We start from the raw sequence: 13,517 nt of genomic DNA, 5'->3' as shown, positions 1-13,517 counted from the left end.
ACTGTTAAAAAATTGACCTAGTGCTCTACTTTGGCAGATACATTGAAACATCATTTTTCATTATTTAGGGCTATAGAGAAGGAATGTTTTCAAACACAAACAATCTCAGTTCTGTAAGAAACATCACGTTGAAATTGAGCAAGGCTGAACTTTTTAATAGGGCAGCTTAGGTGGCATGATGGATAGAGTGCTGAGCCTGAAATTCAGTATGAATCAAATCTGGCCTTAGATATTTATTAGCTTTGTGACCCTGACCAAGTCCCATAACTCTGTTTGTCTTAGTTTCCTCCTCTTTAAAATGAGCTGGAGAAGGAAATAGCAAGCCACTTCAGTATCTTTGACAAGAAATACTCAAATGGGGTCACAAAGAGTCAGACATGACTGAACAACAACAGTGAATTGTTTAACTGTATTTTTGAGAAGGCAAAAAAATGTGGGTGATACAAAGTCAACTGGGGGAAGGAGGTACATTAGGAAACCAATGAAGTTATGCAAAGTTGAGAAATAAAGCTATGCAAAATCAAATTCTTTGTCAAAAATTTTGAATACCCTACTCAGACCACTGACCTACCTGCTTTTCCTCACACATGGTACTTTATTTTCAATCTCCATGCATTTGTATGAGCTGTCCCCCATGGCTGGAATGTTCTCCCTCCTTGCTTTCATTTCTTGGAATCTGATTTTCTTCAAGACTTAGCTCAACATGTAACCATGTTAACTTTTCTAAAAAATAAAAATTATTAAATGAAAAAAAAAAGACTTAGCTCAAGCTTTGTTTTCAGCAAGAGACTTTTCTTGGATACACAAGCTACTGGTTCTTTGCTCTCAAAGTTAATTTATTTCTATTTTTAAAATATTTTACATATACCTGAAAATGTAAATGATGTCTACCCTGTTAGGATGTAAGCTCCTTGAGGGAAGAGATTGCTTTATTTTTGTCTTTATATTTCCAGTTACTAGCATATACCTGATGTATTAGGTGCTCAATAAATAATAAATGCTTGTTGATTTAATTAATGAGTATAGATAGAAAACATAAGATGGTGAAGTACATAGCATTCAAGGGTAAAGGAGAATGGAGAAGTAAATAAGGAATAAATTAATAGAAAAGAGTCACTTAGATAATTTCTGATGGGCACACAGTAAATTCTCCTAGAATCAAATAAATCAGTTAGAAGAATCCAGAAGTCTAATCAATCTAACAATATTGAGATTCTTCAAGTTCTGGTTTCTAAAAGGCATAAGAAAAAGAAAATTTTCAAGCTACCTCAGAATCAGCCTGAGCAAAATATAAGTATGCCGTATCTGATATACACAGAGAAATTTTCCAATTTTCTCAATTAGCTTGTTAAGTAATTTGTCTCATGATGAGGAGAGATCATAGATCTAAGGAAGAACAGTAGGCACCATTTGCCCATGGGCACTCCTCTTTCCACAGTAGCTTCAACCCTTTTGAGGGACACAGCTGGAAGGTTTGGTTCCTATGCTGAGATTGCCTGGAACTGTCCAGTCCAGTAATGGCATCAATAAGGAACCTTTAGAATGATGATTTCTTGCTAGGGGAACCTAATAGTTTCAGCCTCAAGGAGATGATTCTTGGACTCATGGATCATTTCCCAAACTATTCAGGATAGTTGGAGATGGCAGAGATTTGTATTGGAGGAGAAGGCCATGGAGTTTTAGCATTCCACTCCCAAAGCATAATGCATGGAATCAGTACATCTTGCCTCAAATCTCAGTCATGCAATCATAGGATCATAGATTTAGAACTGGGAAGGAATGTGGGAGTTGATTAATGCCATCACTTTACAAATGAGAAAAATTATATATATATATGTATATATATATATACACATATATATATATATGAAATGACTTGCCTATGATCACCTAGATAGTAAGTGGCAGAATCATGATTTGAAACCATATCTCCAATGTCAAATGCACAACCCTTTCTAGCTATACCACAGCACATATGAACTACATCCTGGTACATAGTAGATATTTAATAAATGTTTATTGATATTTTTCTTAATTTATTTTATTCTTAATTACATGTAAAAATTTTTAAGTTTAAAAAAATCTCGAGTTCTAAATTCTCTCTTTCTTCTCCTTCTCCCTCCTTGAGAAGGCAAGCAATTTGGTATAGATTATACAAATGCATCATGTAATACATGTTTCCATATTAGTTATGTTGCAAAAGAAAATACAGACCAAAAAAAAGAAGAAAGGAAGGAAAAAAAGTACTTTGATCTACATTCAGACTTCATTAGTTCTTTCACTGGAATTGGATAGTATTTTTTATCATAAGACCTTCAGAATTGTCTTGGATCATTGTACTGCTGAATCATTTGCGGTTGATCATTATGCAATATTTCTATTACTGTGGCCTCCTGGTTCTGCTCACTTCACTTTGCATCAGTTCATTTAAGTTTTCCTAGTTGTTTTTTTCTGAAAGTATCCTACACATCATTTTTATAGCATAAAAATATTCCATCACAATCATATACCACAGCTTGTTAGGTCATTCTCCAGTTGTCAGGCATTTCCTCAATTTCCAATTCTTTGCCTCCACAAAAGAAGCTGCTATAAATATTTTTGTACATATAAGTCATTTTACTTTTTCTTTGAGCTCTTTGAGATACAGACCTTATAGCTCATTAGGCATAATTCCAAATTGCTTTCCAGAATGGTTTGATCAATTCACAATTCTAATAGTATATTTGTGTTCCATTTTTTCCACATCTCCCCCAACATTTGTCATTCCATTTTTTCATAGTAGCCAATCTGATAGGTATGAGATGGTATCTCAGAGTGTTTTTAATTTGCATTTATTTAATCAATAATTTAGAGCATTTTTATATAACTGTAGATAGTTTTGATTTATTCTTCCCAAAACTCTGTTCATATGCTCAGATAATTTATTAGTTGAAGAATGAATTGTGTTCTTATAAATTTGATTCAGTTTTCTTTATATTTGAAAGCTGAGACCTTTAAGAGGGAAACTTGTATAATTTTTTTCCCCAGTTTCTGCTTTCCTTCTGCCTCAACTGAAATTTTGAGAGACAAAGTTCTGGTCATGATTAATTGATTTATTAGTTCGCTAGCAGTAATTAATAAATTGAGGTCATTGGTCTTTCTTCAGGGCAAAAGACCCAGAGCAAGGGCTGATGGGGTCTTTGATAATAATTAGCAAGATGAAAGAGTCAGGCCTAGAGATGGGAAGTCCTAGGTTCAAATCCGGCCTCAGACACTTCCCAGCTGTGTGACCCTGGGCAAGTCACTTGACCCCCATTGTCCACCCTTACCACTCTTCCACCTATAAGTCAATACACAGAAGTTAAGGGTTTAAAATTTAAAAAAAAAGATGAAAGAACAAAATTTTTAGCAATATAGGTGTCTTCTTCTGATTCACTATTAATGGTAAAGTTGGGATTGAGATTATATCATTAGAACCTCTCCTGGCAAAGACAAGATAGTCCAAATTGGTGGGTGAGTTGACATTCAGGTGTGGATGATCACATCCCTCTCTGACACTAGCTGCTGTATGGGAACTGGCTGTCTCTAGAAGTCTTAGCTAGACAAGCAAAAATTTCAGTAAGGTTTTCTCTGGTTTTGGTTTCCCCATTGAAGACCAGTTCATCTTAAAATTTGTATTGGGAAAGCAAAGACATAAGTTATTACCTGGGGAGGTCCTACCTCTGGCTGGCTTCTATGCTTTAAGAGGTAAAGAGAGAGCCCAGTCCAAGCCTTGAAAAGCTGAGAGTGATCACATTCCTCAGTCAGTTGGGGTTAGGAGACATTTCCTTTTTGACACTAAAAAATTGTGGTTTTGCCAAAAAATGGACATTTATAAATTAGTTATCAAATAATAGAGAATAATACTAATTTTCTTCAATTCTAATCTTGGTATAATTATTTTTAAATGCTTTTTAATTGATTGATCTTTAGTCTCCTGAAAACCACCTGTACCAATTCTGCTTTGCTTTAGAGTCTCAGTCAATGGTGAGAATTAAGGTGATAAATTTTGTTTTGAATGAGTATGGAATTATTTCTTTTAAAGTTTGGCTCTATTCTTTATTTTTTAAGTTTCATTTTAAAGTTATTAATAGAATTTATTTCCAAGTATGTAGCCTCTCTCTACCCTCCCCACATGATAGAAGAGATCATTTGGCAAACAGATATGTGTATGTAGATTGTGTATTTCTATCTTTCAGTTCAATATCTGGAGCTGAACATACACAGCTTATTCTTCCAATATTAAGTCTGTAGTTGTATATAGTATACTCTTGGTTCTATTCATTTCATCTTCATTATTTCATTTAGTTCTTTTCAAGTTTTTTTTTCCTGATGAACCTGCTCATCATTTCTTATGGCACAATAGTATTCCATTACAACCACATGCCACAATTTGTTTAGCCGTTCTCCAACTGATGAATATCCCTTCACTTTCCACTTTTTTGCCACCACAAAGAGAGCTACTATAAATATTTTGTAATATGTAGATTATTTTTCTTTTTCTCTAATCTCTTTGGGAAACAGACCAGGTTATAAATAGTTTTATAACTCCCAGGACACAATTCTAAATTGCTCTCCAAAATGGTTGGATTGATTCACAGTTTCACCAATAATGTATGTGTCCCCATTTTCCAAATCTCCTTCAAGATTTGTCATTTTGCCCTTTTGTCTCTTTAATCTGATGGGTGTGAGATGATCTCTCAGAATTTTTTTGGTTTACATTTCTCCAATCAGTAATGACAGAGCATTTTTCATATACCTATACATAGTTTTGACTTTGTTACCTGAAAATTGTCTATTTATACATTTTGCCCATTTATCATTTGGAGGATAGCTCTTAGTTGTATAAACTTGACAAAGTTCTCTCTCTATATTTTAGATATGAAACCTCTATCTGACAGACTCTCTATGAAAAATTTTCCCCAAATTTCTACCTTCCTTCTAATCTTGGCAAACTTTTTTATTTTATTTGTGCAGAAAATTTTCAATTTAATGTGCTCAAAATTAACCATTTTATAACTCACAATGTGTATGGAATTCTAATGTTAAGGAAAACAAGAGAAAGGGGAAAGTAAGGACTCTGACCTATAGGACCATGCTGTTATCGTTGTCTCAGGCAACAAAGACACATGGAGTCCTCAAGAGGTGTCCTGATGAAGGAAAATATATTTTCTATGATCAAACTCCTTTCTCCACTTAAAGCCTAACTTTAAGATAATGTGGGTAGCTCTCTTAGAATTCCTAAATTCATGGGATGTGGAAAAATGAGGATATTAATACGCTGTTAGTGGAACTTTGAACTGACCTAACCATTTTGGAGAGCAATTTGGAGTTCCACTTAGAGAGTTATAAAATTGTGTATACCCTCAGACCTAGTAATACTCTTTCTGGATCTATTTTCTAAGAAGATTAGGTAATAATGAAAAGAACTTATATGTTCCAAAATATTTATAGCAAATCACCTTGTGGTGGCAAAAAACTGGAAACTGAGGGGATGCCAATCAAAAAAATTCCTGTGTTTTTATGTGTACCCAGTTCCTTTCAACACAACTTCTCTAAGGTTCTCTATTACCTCTTCTTCCCAGAATGATGAGAAGGGATTGCCTACTCACTTTTTCCTATTCCTGGCTCTTTTTCTTATTGTTGTCATCGTTGTTGCTGTTGTTTTGGATTAGATCTGTAATTTTATTGGTTTAGAGAACTCTGGAACAGAAAACTTCCCTTATCAATGTAGAATCCCACCTACTCTGACTTATGGTCTTAGAGAGTTATGAAACTTAGAAACTTATGCTTGTGGCCCTGAGAGGTCTAGGGATTTCCCAAGAGTCATATAACCACTATCTGTCAGAGTCAGAACTCAGGCCTCCTCCAGATTGAAGCTGTGCTGCTTTTCCTAGTAAAGTTTTCCATTCAAAGCAAGATTAAGCCATGAAGAACATATTGTTCTCTCTCTCTCTCTCTTTCTCTCTCTCTCTCTCTCTCTCTCTCTCTCTCTCTCTCTCTCTCTCTCCCTTCCTAACTCCAATTGGTTGATTTTTAGACCTAAAAACATTTATTTTTAAATGAAGAAAAAGTAATTCTACCGCTCCTAGTCTGACTGATTTTAAGCCCTTAACATTTCAGAACTGGAGGTCAACACACACATTACATATTATATTATATATATATATACATACACATTTGCAAATATATGCATAAATGGCTTGGTTCAAAGGGACCAGAATAGATAAGGAAGAGGTCATGAGAAGCTAGTTTTCTTTATTCAACTCAATTCGATATTTATTGATTACCTATTTATTTATTTTACAAATCACTGTGCAAGCTGCTGAGGAGGAATAAAAATTAAATACATTTTAAATTAAATTGAAAAAAAGCTATTTCTTCCCTCAAGAAAATTCCAGTCTAGCAATTTCTAACCTTAACACCTACCTCATTGCTATTAAGTCCCAAGTTAGGCTAACCAGATAATGTCCTACTCACCAACATGGATCTGCATCTCTTATAAGGTCCTTCCTTCTTTCACCTGTTTGACCATAGATATGCTGTCTACTCATCTGATTGTACTAACTTTATAATAATCAATTGGCCATCTGAGAATTCTCTTATTTCCACAGTTGGTAGAAGTGGCTAACTAAGCCATGAACAATGACACGAACACCCATTGCTGTGGAAGATAAAATATCAGACCAAAAATTTAGGAGTATGTTGACTCTTTAATACTAAGTTCACAAAAATGGTTTATGTTATTGCCTCCAGGAAAATGGCATAGAATATAGGTAAATGTTATTAAGTCAGTTACATCACTTTAAGGTTTACAATAATTTTCATCACAACAACTCTGTGAGATATGTAATGTAAGCATTTTATAAATTAGGAAACTGATGTTTAGGTGTCAAATGATTTGTCCACAATCACATAGCAAGTAAATATGCAATCCAGGATTCAAATTCAAGTCTTTTGACTTCAAGTCCTCTACATTTTCTACTACATCTGTTAAGAATCATTATCCCCAAGTAGTAGCCATGCTTTGCTTTGCCACACTATTGATATTCCTTAATTAAGTTCCTGCTGTCAATGAAAAGATGTTCTCTAGTCTGTGGCAAGTAGACTGTCTTTTGACATTGTGCCAAACTCACAGAGATCTCAGGAGAGGGGTTTCCTTCCCAAAGCCCGGCGCAGGGCATCTTTGACCTCTTTATTCCTCAGAGTGTATACAACAGGGTTCAACAGAGGAGTGAAAACAGTATAAGTCACCGAAATCAGTTGATCCTGATCCCTGGTGTTTTCTGACTTGGGCTTGAGGTAAGCAATAGAAGCACATCCGTAATGAATAATGACTACCGTGATGTGAGAGGCACACGTAGCAAAGGCTTTCTGTCTCCCCTCAGCAGAAGCAATCTTTAATATTGTGGAAATGATGAGGACGTAGGAGATGAAGACCAAAGCCATGGGTACCACAATCACCAATGAACTAATGATAAAGTTGATGATATCATGGATAGTGGTGTCCACACAGGAAAGCTTCATCACTTGGAGGATATCACAGAAGTAATGAGGCACCCTGCTTTCACAGAAAGACAGCCTGAACACAGAGGCGATCTGAACTGTGGCGACGGTAAGACCGATGCTACACGCGCCACATATCAGTTTGGCGCACGTCTTTCTGTCCATGATTACCGTGTACCGCAGGGGGTTACAGATGGCCACGTAACGGTCATATCCCATTGCCGTGAGCAGAAAGCAGTTGTTGATGGCCAAAGTGATAAAGAAAAACATCTGAGTGGCACAACCTGCTAATGAGATGGGTTGATTCAGACCAGTGAGGCTAGCCAGCATCCGTGGAACAATGACCAACGTATATAAGGTCTCAGACACGGACAGCATACTTAGGAAGAAGTACATAGGAGTATGGAGGTGACGGTCCATGCTGATGATGACCACAATAATGGTATTACCTGCAAGGGTTAAGATGTACAGAGCAAGGAACACCACAAAAAGTATAATTTGGTGCTCCTGAAAGCTGGAGAACCCTTGAAAAATAAACTCACTCACCTCTGAATAGTTTTCTCTCTTCATTGGGTCTGAAAAAATAAAGATATAGATTTAGTCAGTCAGTTATATAATATGAAAAGAGCACCTGCTGTGCAGAGAACTTTGTGCTGGGAGAAACATAAACAATCCCCAAATGCTCCTTGTACAACTAGGGAAACAGAACACACATGTAGAAAAATCAACAGCACAACCAGGAGAAATGGTTCTATTGAATTTTATATTGATTTAAAAATTGTGTCGGGGAATAAATATAGTGATTAGAACCATCAGTAAACCTTATTGGGAATTATAGACTTAGGAAAAGGGAGGTGCCTTGGGAAATGCATCCTGTAAAGAAAGGGTAATGCACATAGGGTATTTTGCTTTGGAAAATGGAAGAATGAGAGAGTGAATAGTAAAGTCTGTCAAATTCTTCTTGGTTTAACCCCTTCCTCTTATGTCCATAGATATAACCATAACCTGGATCTTCCTCCATGATAGAAGCCCTTACCAATCTATAGCTTTTGCTTCTCTTGTTGTCTTTATTTTTTTAATTCAGAAGGTATCAGGAGCATTAGATATTATCTAATTCAATATCTTCATTTCAAATGAGAAAACAGAAGTTCTGAAAGGTAGAGTTACTTGCTCAAGTCATATACATGCTTAATAAGCTGCTCTCATCTCTTATTACAATCAAGACTATACTCTCTACTTGAATCACCCAAAATTACTCATTGTTCTCTACTCAACTTCCATTAATTTCTTCTTTGGAGCAATAATGCCACCTATGTAATTCCCTGCCCTCAGACTACCATAATGCAATCTTTCCGCCAAGTCATGGCCCAACCCGCTTTAAAAATGGGCTAAATCCTCTATTTCTTCAGACTAATCCTACTCATCACTCCAAATCTTTTCCGTAGCTACCAAGTATTTATTCAGTGAGGTAATGCAGTAAAGTGAAAACAGTATCTGGGCTGATGTCAAAAGGATCCACATTCAAATCCCCTACTTGACATTTATTACCTGTGTGATGCTGGACATGTCACTTTGGATGTCTGGTCCTTAGTGTCCTTATCTGCTAAATTAGGATGCTAGGTTAGAAAACCTCTAGAACTCTTTCAGTTTTAAATCTGTGATCCTGTGATAACTTTCTGAGATAGGCAGCAGTGCAGATTTCTCTGGATGGTGTCTTAGTGTATATAATCATAGTTCTCTCATCTCATTAAATGGTGAGCTCCCTGAAGGACTTATGCCCTCATAACATTAGTAAAGAGCTCTATAAGAAGGGTGACCTTAGAGACATTACTTTTAATATCTTTTGTTCTCTTCCACCTTAGAAAGGAAATGAGATTAAGAAAGTATGCAAGCTGGCCCACTGGAGCAGAGCTCTGGCTTTAAAAGAGAGTGTATTGAGGCAGAGTCCACAAGGACTCTTCCCTAATCGTGGGCACCTTACCTATGAAAAGCAAGAAAAGATGACTGCAGGATAAAAAGGAGAGAGTATTGAATGTGTAGTCAAGAGACCTAGTTTTAGATCCTAACTGACATTTATTACCTAATCATGGGTGAGCCATTTAAGTTCTTTGGGCATCTATTTTCTCATTTATAATACAAGAGATATTATTTGCCCTACAAACTACAAAAGACTGCAGCTAAGAAGGTTCATTGTAAACCTTAGAGAATTCCAAAAATGAGAGCTGTTTTCAAGGATTAAAAATGGCAAAAAAAATGAGTCAATTTGAAATTTTGCTGAGGACATTGGCATATTGCATCTATGAATGAATGTTAACAATGGGTCCTTTGTCAGAAGCAGCATTAGGCAAGGTTGAAAGACTGAGGAGGAAAGGACAAATGATGAAATTATTTTACTTGGAGAATGAAGGCCTAAATAAGAGATAAATGGCGTTCTTCAAGTCTCTAAAAAGAAATTTTATTAAAAATTTCTACTGAAAATAGGTCAAGAGAATATTAACTTTTATTGTGGCAGAAAGCATTTAAGATAGCTATAAGAGCTTTCTGTTGATGACCAGTATGACATATGGGCTACTAATTGAGATAGGTTGGGGGAATCTCTGTCTATGAAGATTTTTCAAATTAAAGAAGTCATTAGGAAAAGATTAAATGAAATTCTGCAAGGAGACTAGGTGGTAGAGTATACTACAGAGTTTTGGTCTTGGAGTCTTGGAAGACCCAAATTTGAATCCAGTGTTGGACATTTACTAGCAATATGACTCTGAGCATATTCTCTATGCCTCAGTTTCATCATCCAAAAATTGGCGATAATAATATTACCTACCTTTCAGGGCTATTTGTAAGGATCAAATGAGATAATATACATAAGAATCTTAAAACTCTAAATGAATACTTGTTACAATAGTAATAAGGAGGATAAGGAGGAGGTTAGGATACCCTCTTTATTTCTAATCTCTCTATTCTATGATGCATTATTAAGCAAGAGAGTTATCCTCTTTGAACTAAAGGGAATGGGGGGAAGATGATGATGAAAGAAAGAAAGAAAGAAAGAAAGAAAAAAGAAAGGGAGGGAGGGAGGAAGGAAGGAAGGAAGGAAGGAAGGAAGGAAGGAAGGAAGGAAGAAAGAAAGGAAGGAAGAAAGGAAGGAAGAAAGGAAGAAAGGAAGAAAGGAAGGAAGGAAGAAAGAAGAAAAGAGATTGAGTGTTTCAGGAAATAGTATGACAGGATCATTAGATTATAGGATCATAGATCTAGAGCTGGAAGGTTTTTCAAACAAGCGTCATCTTGTCTAACACCCTTCATTTTATCAATGTGAGAACAGAGGCCAAGGGATTGATTTCAAGTGGTTTACCTGAGATCACAAAGGTAATAAGCATCTGCAGCCTCTCTCCCTAACAATTCCAAAACACATTGACCCAAGAAGATAGCAAAGTCACAGTGATATGTGACTTCACTGGGGAACTTGGGTCTACTCTGCTTTCTTTGGATCATGGATTTCCCCATATTTTAGTCATGTGAAAGAAACATAATAAAAGTAATAACTCCCCTTGTCTTCAGTTCTAGATCCCATCTAGGAGTAAAAAAAAAAAAAACAACACAAAGTCTTCCTGAACTCAAAATTCCCTTCACAAGGCAATCATCTCTAGACTAGTAAAGAGAGGCCATCTTCCATTACAGAGTGATAATCACTGTGGTAAAGATGCTGATATCATTTACTTCGCACCATGAGCACCAAAGATAGTGTCCTGCCATTTATGAACTGCTTAAGTTATTGCTTATTTCTCTGACAGCTTTAAATACACACATACACACACACACACACACACACACACACACACACACACACATATATATATTTTGTCATATCTTACCTATAACCATAGCAAGACTGTCATGAAAATCAACATGGCATATTCACCTCTGGAAACTATGGCTGAGAAATGGGCAGAACTTTAAAAAATTGGCATCCTAATCTTATTCATTTTTACCAATGACTACTCACTTCCATTGGCCCACATCAAAGAGAAGGAAACAGATTGTCCCCAAACAGGAAAATTTAGGAGGGACTGAAATAGCTGTTACCTATTTAGAGGAGAACAAGAGAAAGGATCCAATTTCCAAGAATCCCTGATAGGAGAAATTTAAAATTAAATCCAAGGAAAGACAAGTTCTCCTGGGTGCCAGAGTGCACCTCCAGCTACAAATGTGAAATGAGAGGTCCAGGCCATTGACTCTTGTAACCCAGAAGTTTCATAAGGGAGAGATGGAGCCTTTTCAAACCTGAATTGCTAGCATCTTTGGTTGGTTGGCCTCCAGATGAGGATCAGATCTGTCTGTCCCAAAGCTCTAGGGAACTTTCCCTAGAGTATCTATCACACAGGGGCAAAAAAAAGTATTAGGTAATATAGAGGCTGACTCTCCATCTCTGGAGGTCTCATTAATAATATGAGAAGAAAGCTGTTTACATTTATTTTATTATTATCATGGTGGTTTGAATTTAGGAAATTATTCTCACCTCAGAAAATGAGAAAGCATAGTATACTTCAGTGATGGGCAAACTACAGCCCACGGACCAGATACGGGTCCTCTGAAATGTTCTATCAGGCCACATGACATTATTCCTAATCTGACAAATACAATGAGTAGGATATAATACAATGAAAGTTCAAAAGAGTTGCCTTAGAAACAGACTGACAGTTGAACATTTCCTTTCTTTTGGTCCCCTCTTTAAAAAGTTTGCCCATCACTGGTATAGTTGATACCCTAGAATCTAGATGAGATTTAGGTTCAAGTCCTGTCCTTAATATATACTGACCATTTAACTTCTCAGGGCTCCAGTCAACTATTTAAGAATACATTTCAGAGAATCAACTGATCTGAACTGGAAGAGAGAGTTTCCACACTAAGAATTCCTCATGCCAACAAAATCACAGATCTATTCCCTGTAGAAGTTTTTTGCTAAAAACAAATATGGTACAAACACAGAAGACACATGCTAGAGAAATTTCAACTGCTCTAACTTTCAACCTTGATGGATCTAAGATCTAGTCTCTTAGCATGTTGTCATACTCAAAAGATAAAAGATTCAGCATTCTAGTACAATAACCAAACATTCATGTATATCGTATTTTTAGATGTCACAAAATTAATATATGGGATGACAAAGGATGGTAATAGGCTAGAATGATAGTTCCAATCAAATAAGATTCCTTTTAATAAGAACAAATTCAAAGTTCTACATTTGAATTTAAAAAATGTGCACAAGTAGAGGATGTCTATAAATGAGTCTGTATAAAACAAACAAACTGTGATGTTTCCAAAAAAATTAAATGAATATTTCCCAAAACACATAAAATAATCAATACTGAAAATGAAGAAACAAATATCTTAAATATCCCAGAGGAAAAATAAAGGAAACCATATTTGAATCCCCAAAGGGAAAAAAGAATCTAGATATAAACAAACTTGTAAGTTAACCTTATCAAATATGTAAAGAGATATTAATTCTCATGGTATTAAAATTGATTTTAAAAATGAAGAAGATAATTTTATATAAAACTGCTTTCATGAAATAAATATGATCTAGATACCCAAACCAGAGAGAGATAAATTAGAGAAAGAGCTATTGCCCAATACCACTAAAAATATTCAAGGCATTTTCCATTTTTAAAAGTTCCAAAGAGATTATTTGGGGGTTGTTGGAAGGGACACAACTTGTGATTTCATTGATAGATGGAACTTCCATTGAGGAAACAAACTCCTACCAATGAAGAGCAGCAATTACTTTACAACTTACAGTTAGAAAAAGGTTATGAATATGCATGGAAGTATGCTGAGAATTTAGCTGAAGGTCATGTAGCCAGAATGTCTGAAGTGTGACTTGTACTAAGACCTTTCCATCTTCAGGGTTAGTTTTCTATCTACTAAAGCATACTGCACAAAATAATTGCATTGATCCACAATAATTCCAAAGGACTTGTGATGAACAATTATAT

The 13,517-nt window shown here is 35.7% G+C and overlaps 1 protein-coding gene across 1 annotated transcript; it reads right to left on the bottom strand.

The window, feature by feature from the left end:
• Positions 1-7,161: 7,161 nt before the first annotated feature.
• On the bottom strand, positions 7,162-8,094 carry LOC123245634 (olfactory receptor 10J1-like). Its single transcript, XM_044674600.1, has one exon. It carries the CDS (start codon positions 8,092-8,094, stop codon positions 7,162-7,164), a length of 933 nt encoding a protein of 310 aa, XP_044530535.1.
• Between the last annotated feature and the right edge of the window lie 5,423 nt (positions 8,095-13,517).

Source organism: Gracilinanus agilis, chromosome 4 (assembly GCF_016433145.1).
Source record: "Gracilinanus agilis isolate LMUSP501 chromosome 4, AgileGrace, whole genome shotgun sequence".
NCBI classification, from domain to species: domain Eukaryota; kingdom Metazoa; phylum Chordata; class Mammalia; order Didelphimorphia; family Didelphidae; genus Gracilinanus; species Gracilinanus agilis.
Note: the sequence above shows the minus strand (reverse complement) of the source record. Positions and strands in the feature narration are given on the sequence as shown.

Coding starts and splice junctions, on each gene's coding strand:
- LOC123245634 (XM_044674600.1), bottom strand. CDS start 8,094: ATGAAGAGAGAAAACTATTCAGAGGTGAGTGAGTTTATTTTTCAAGGG.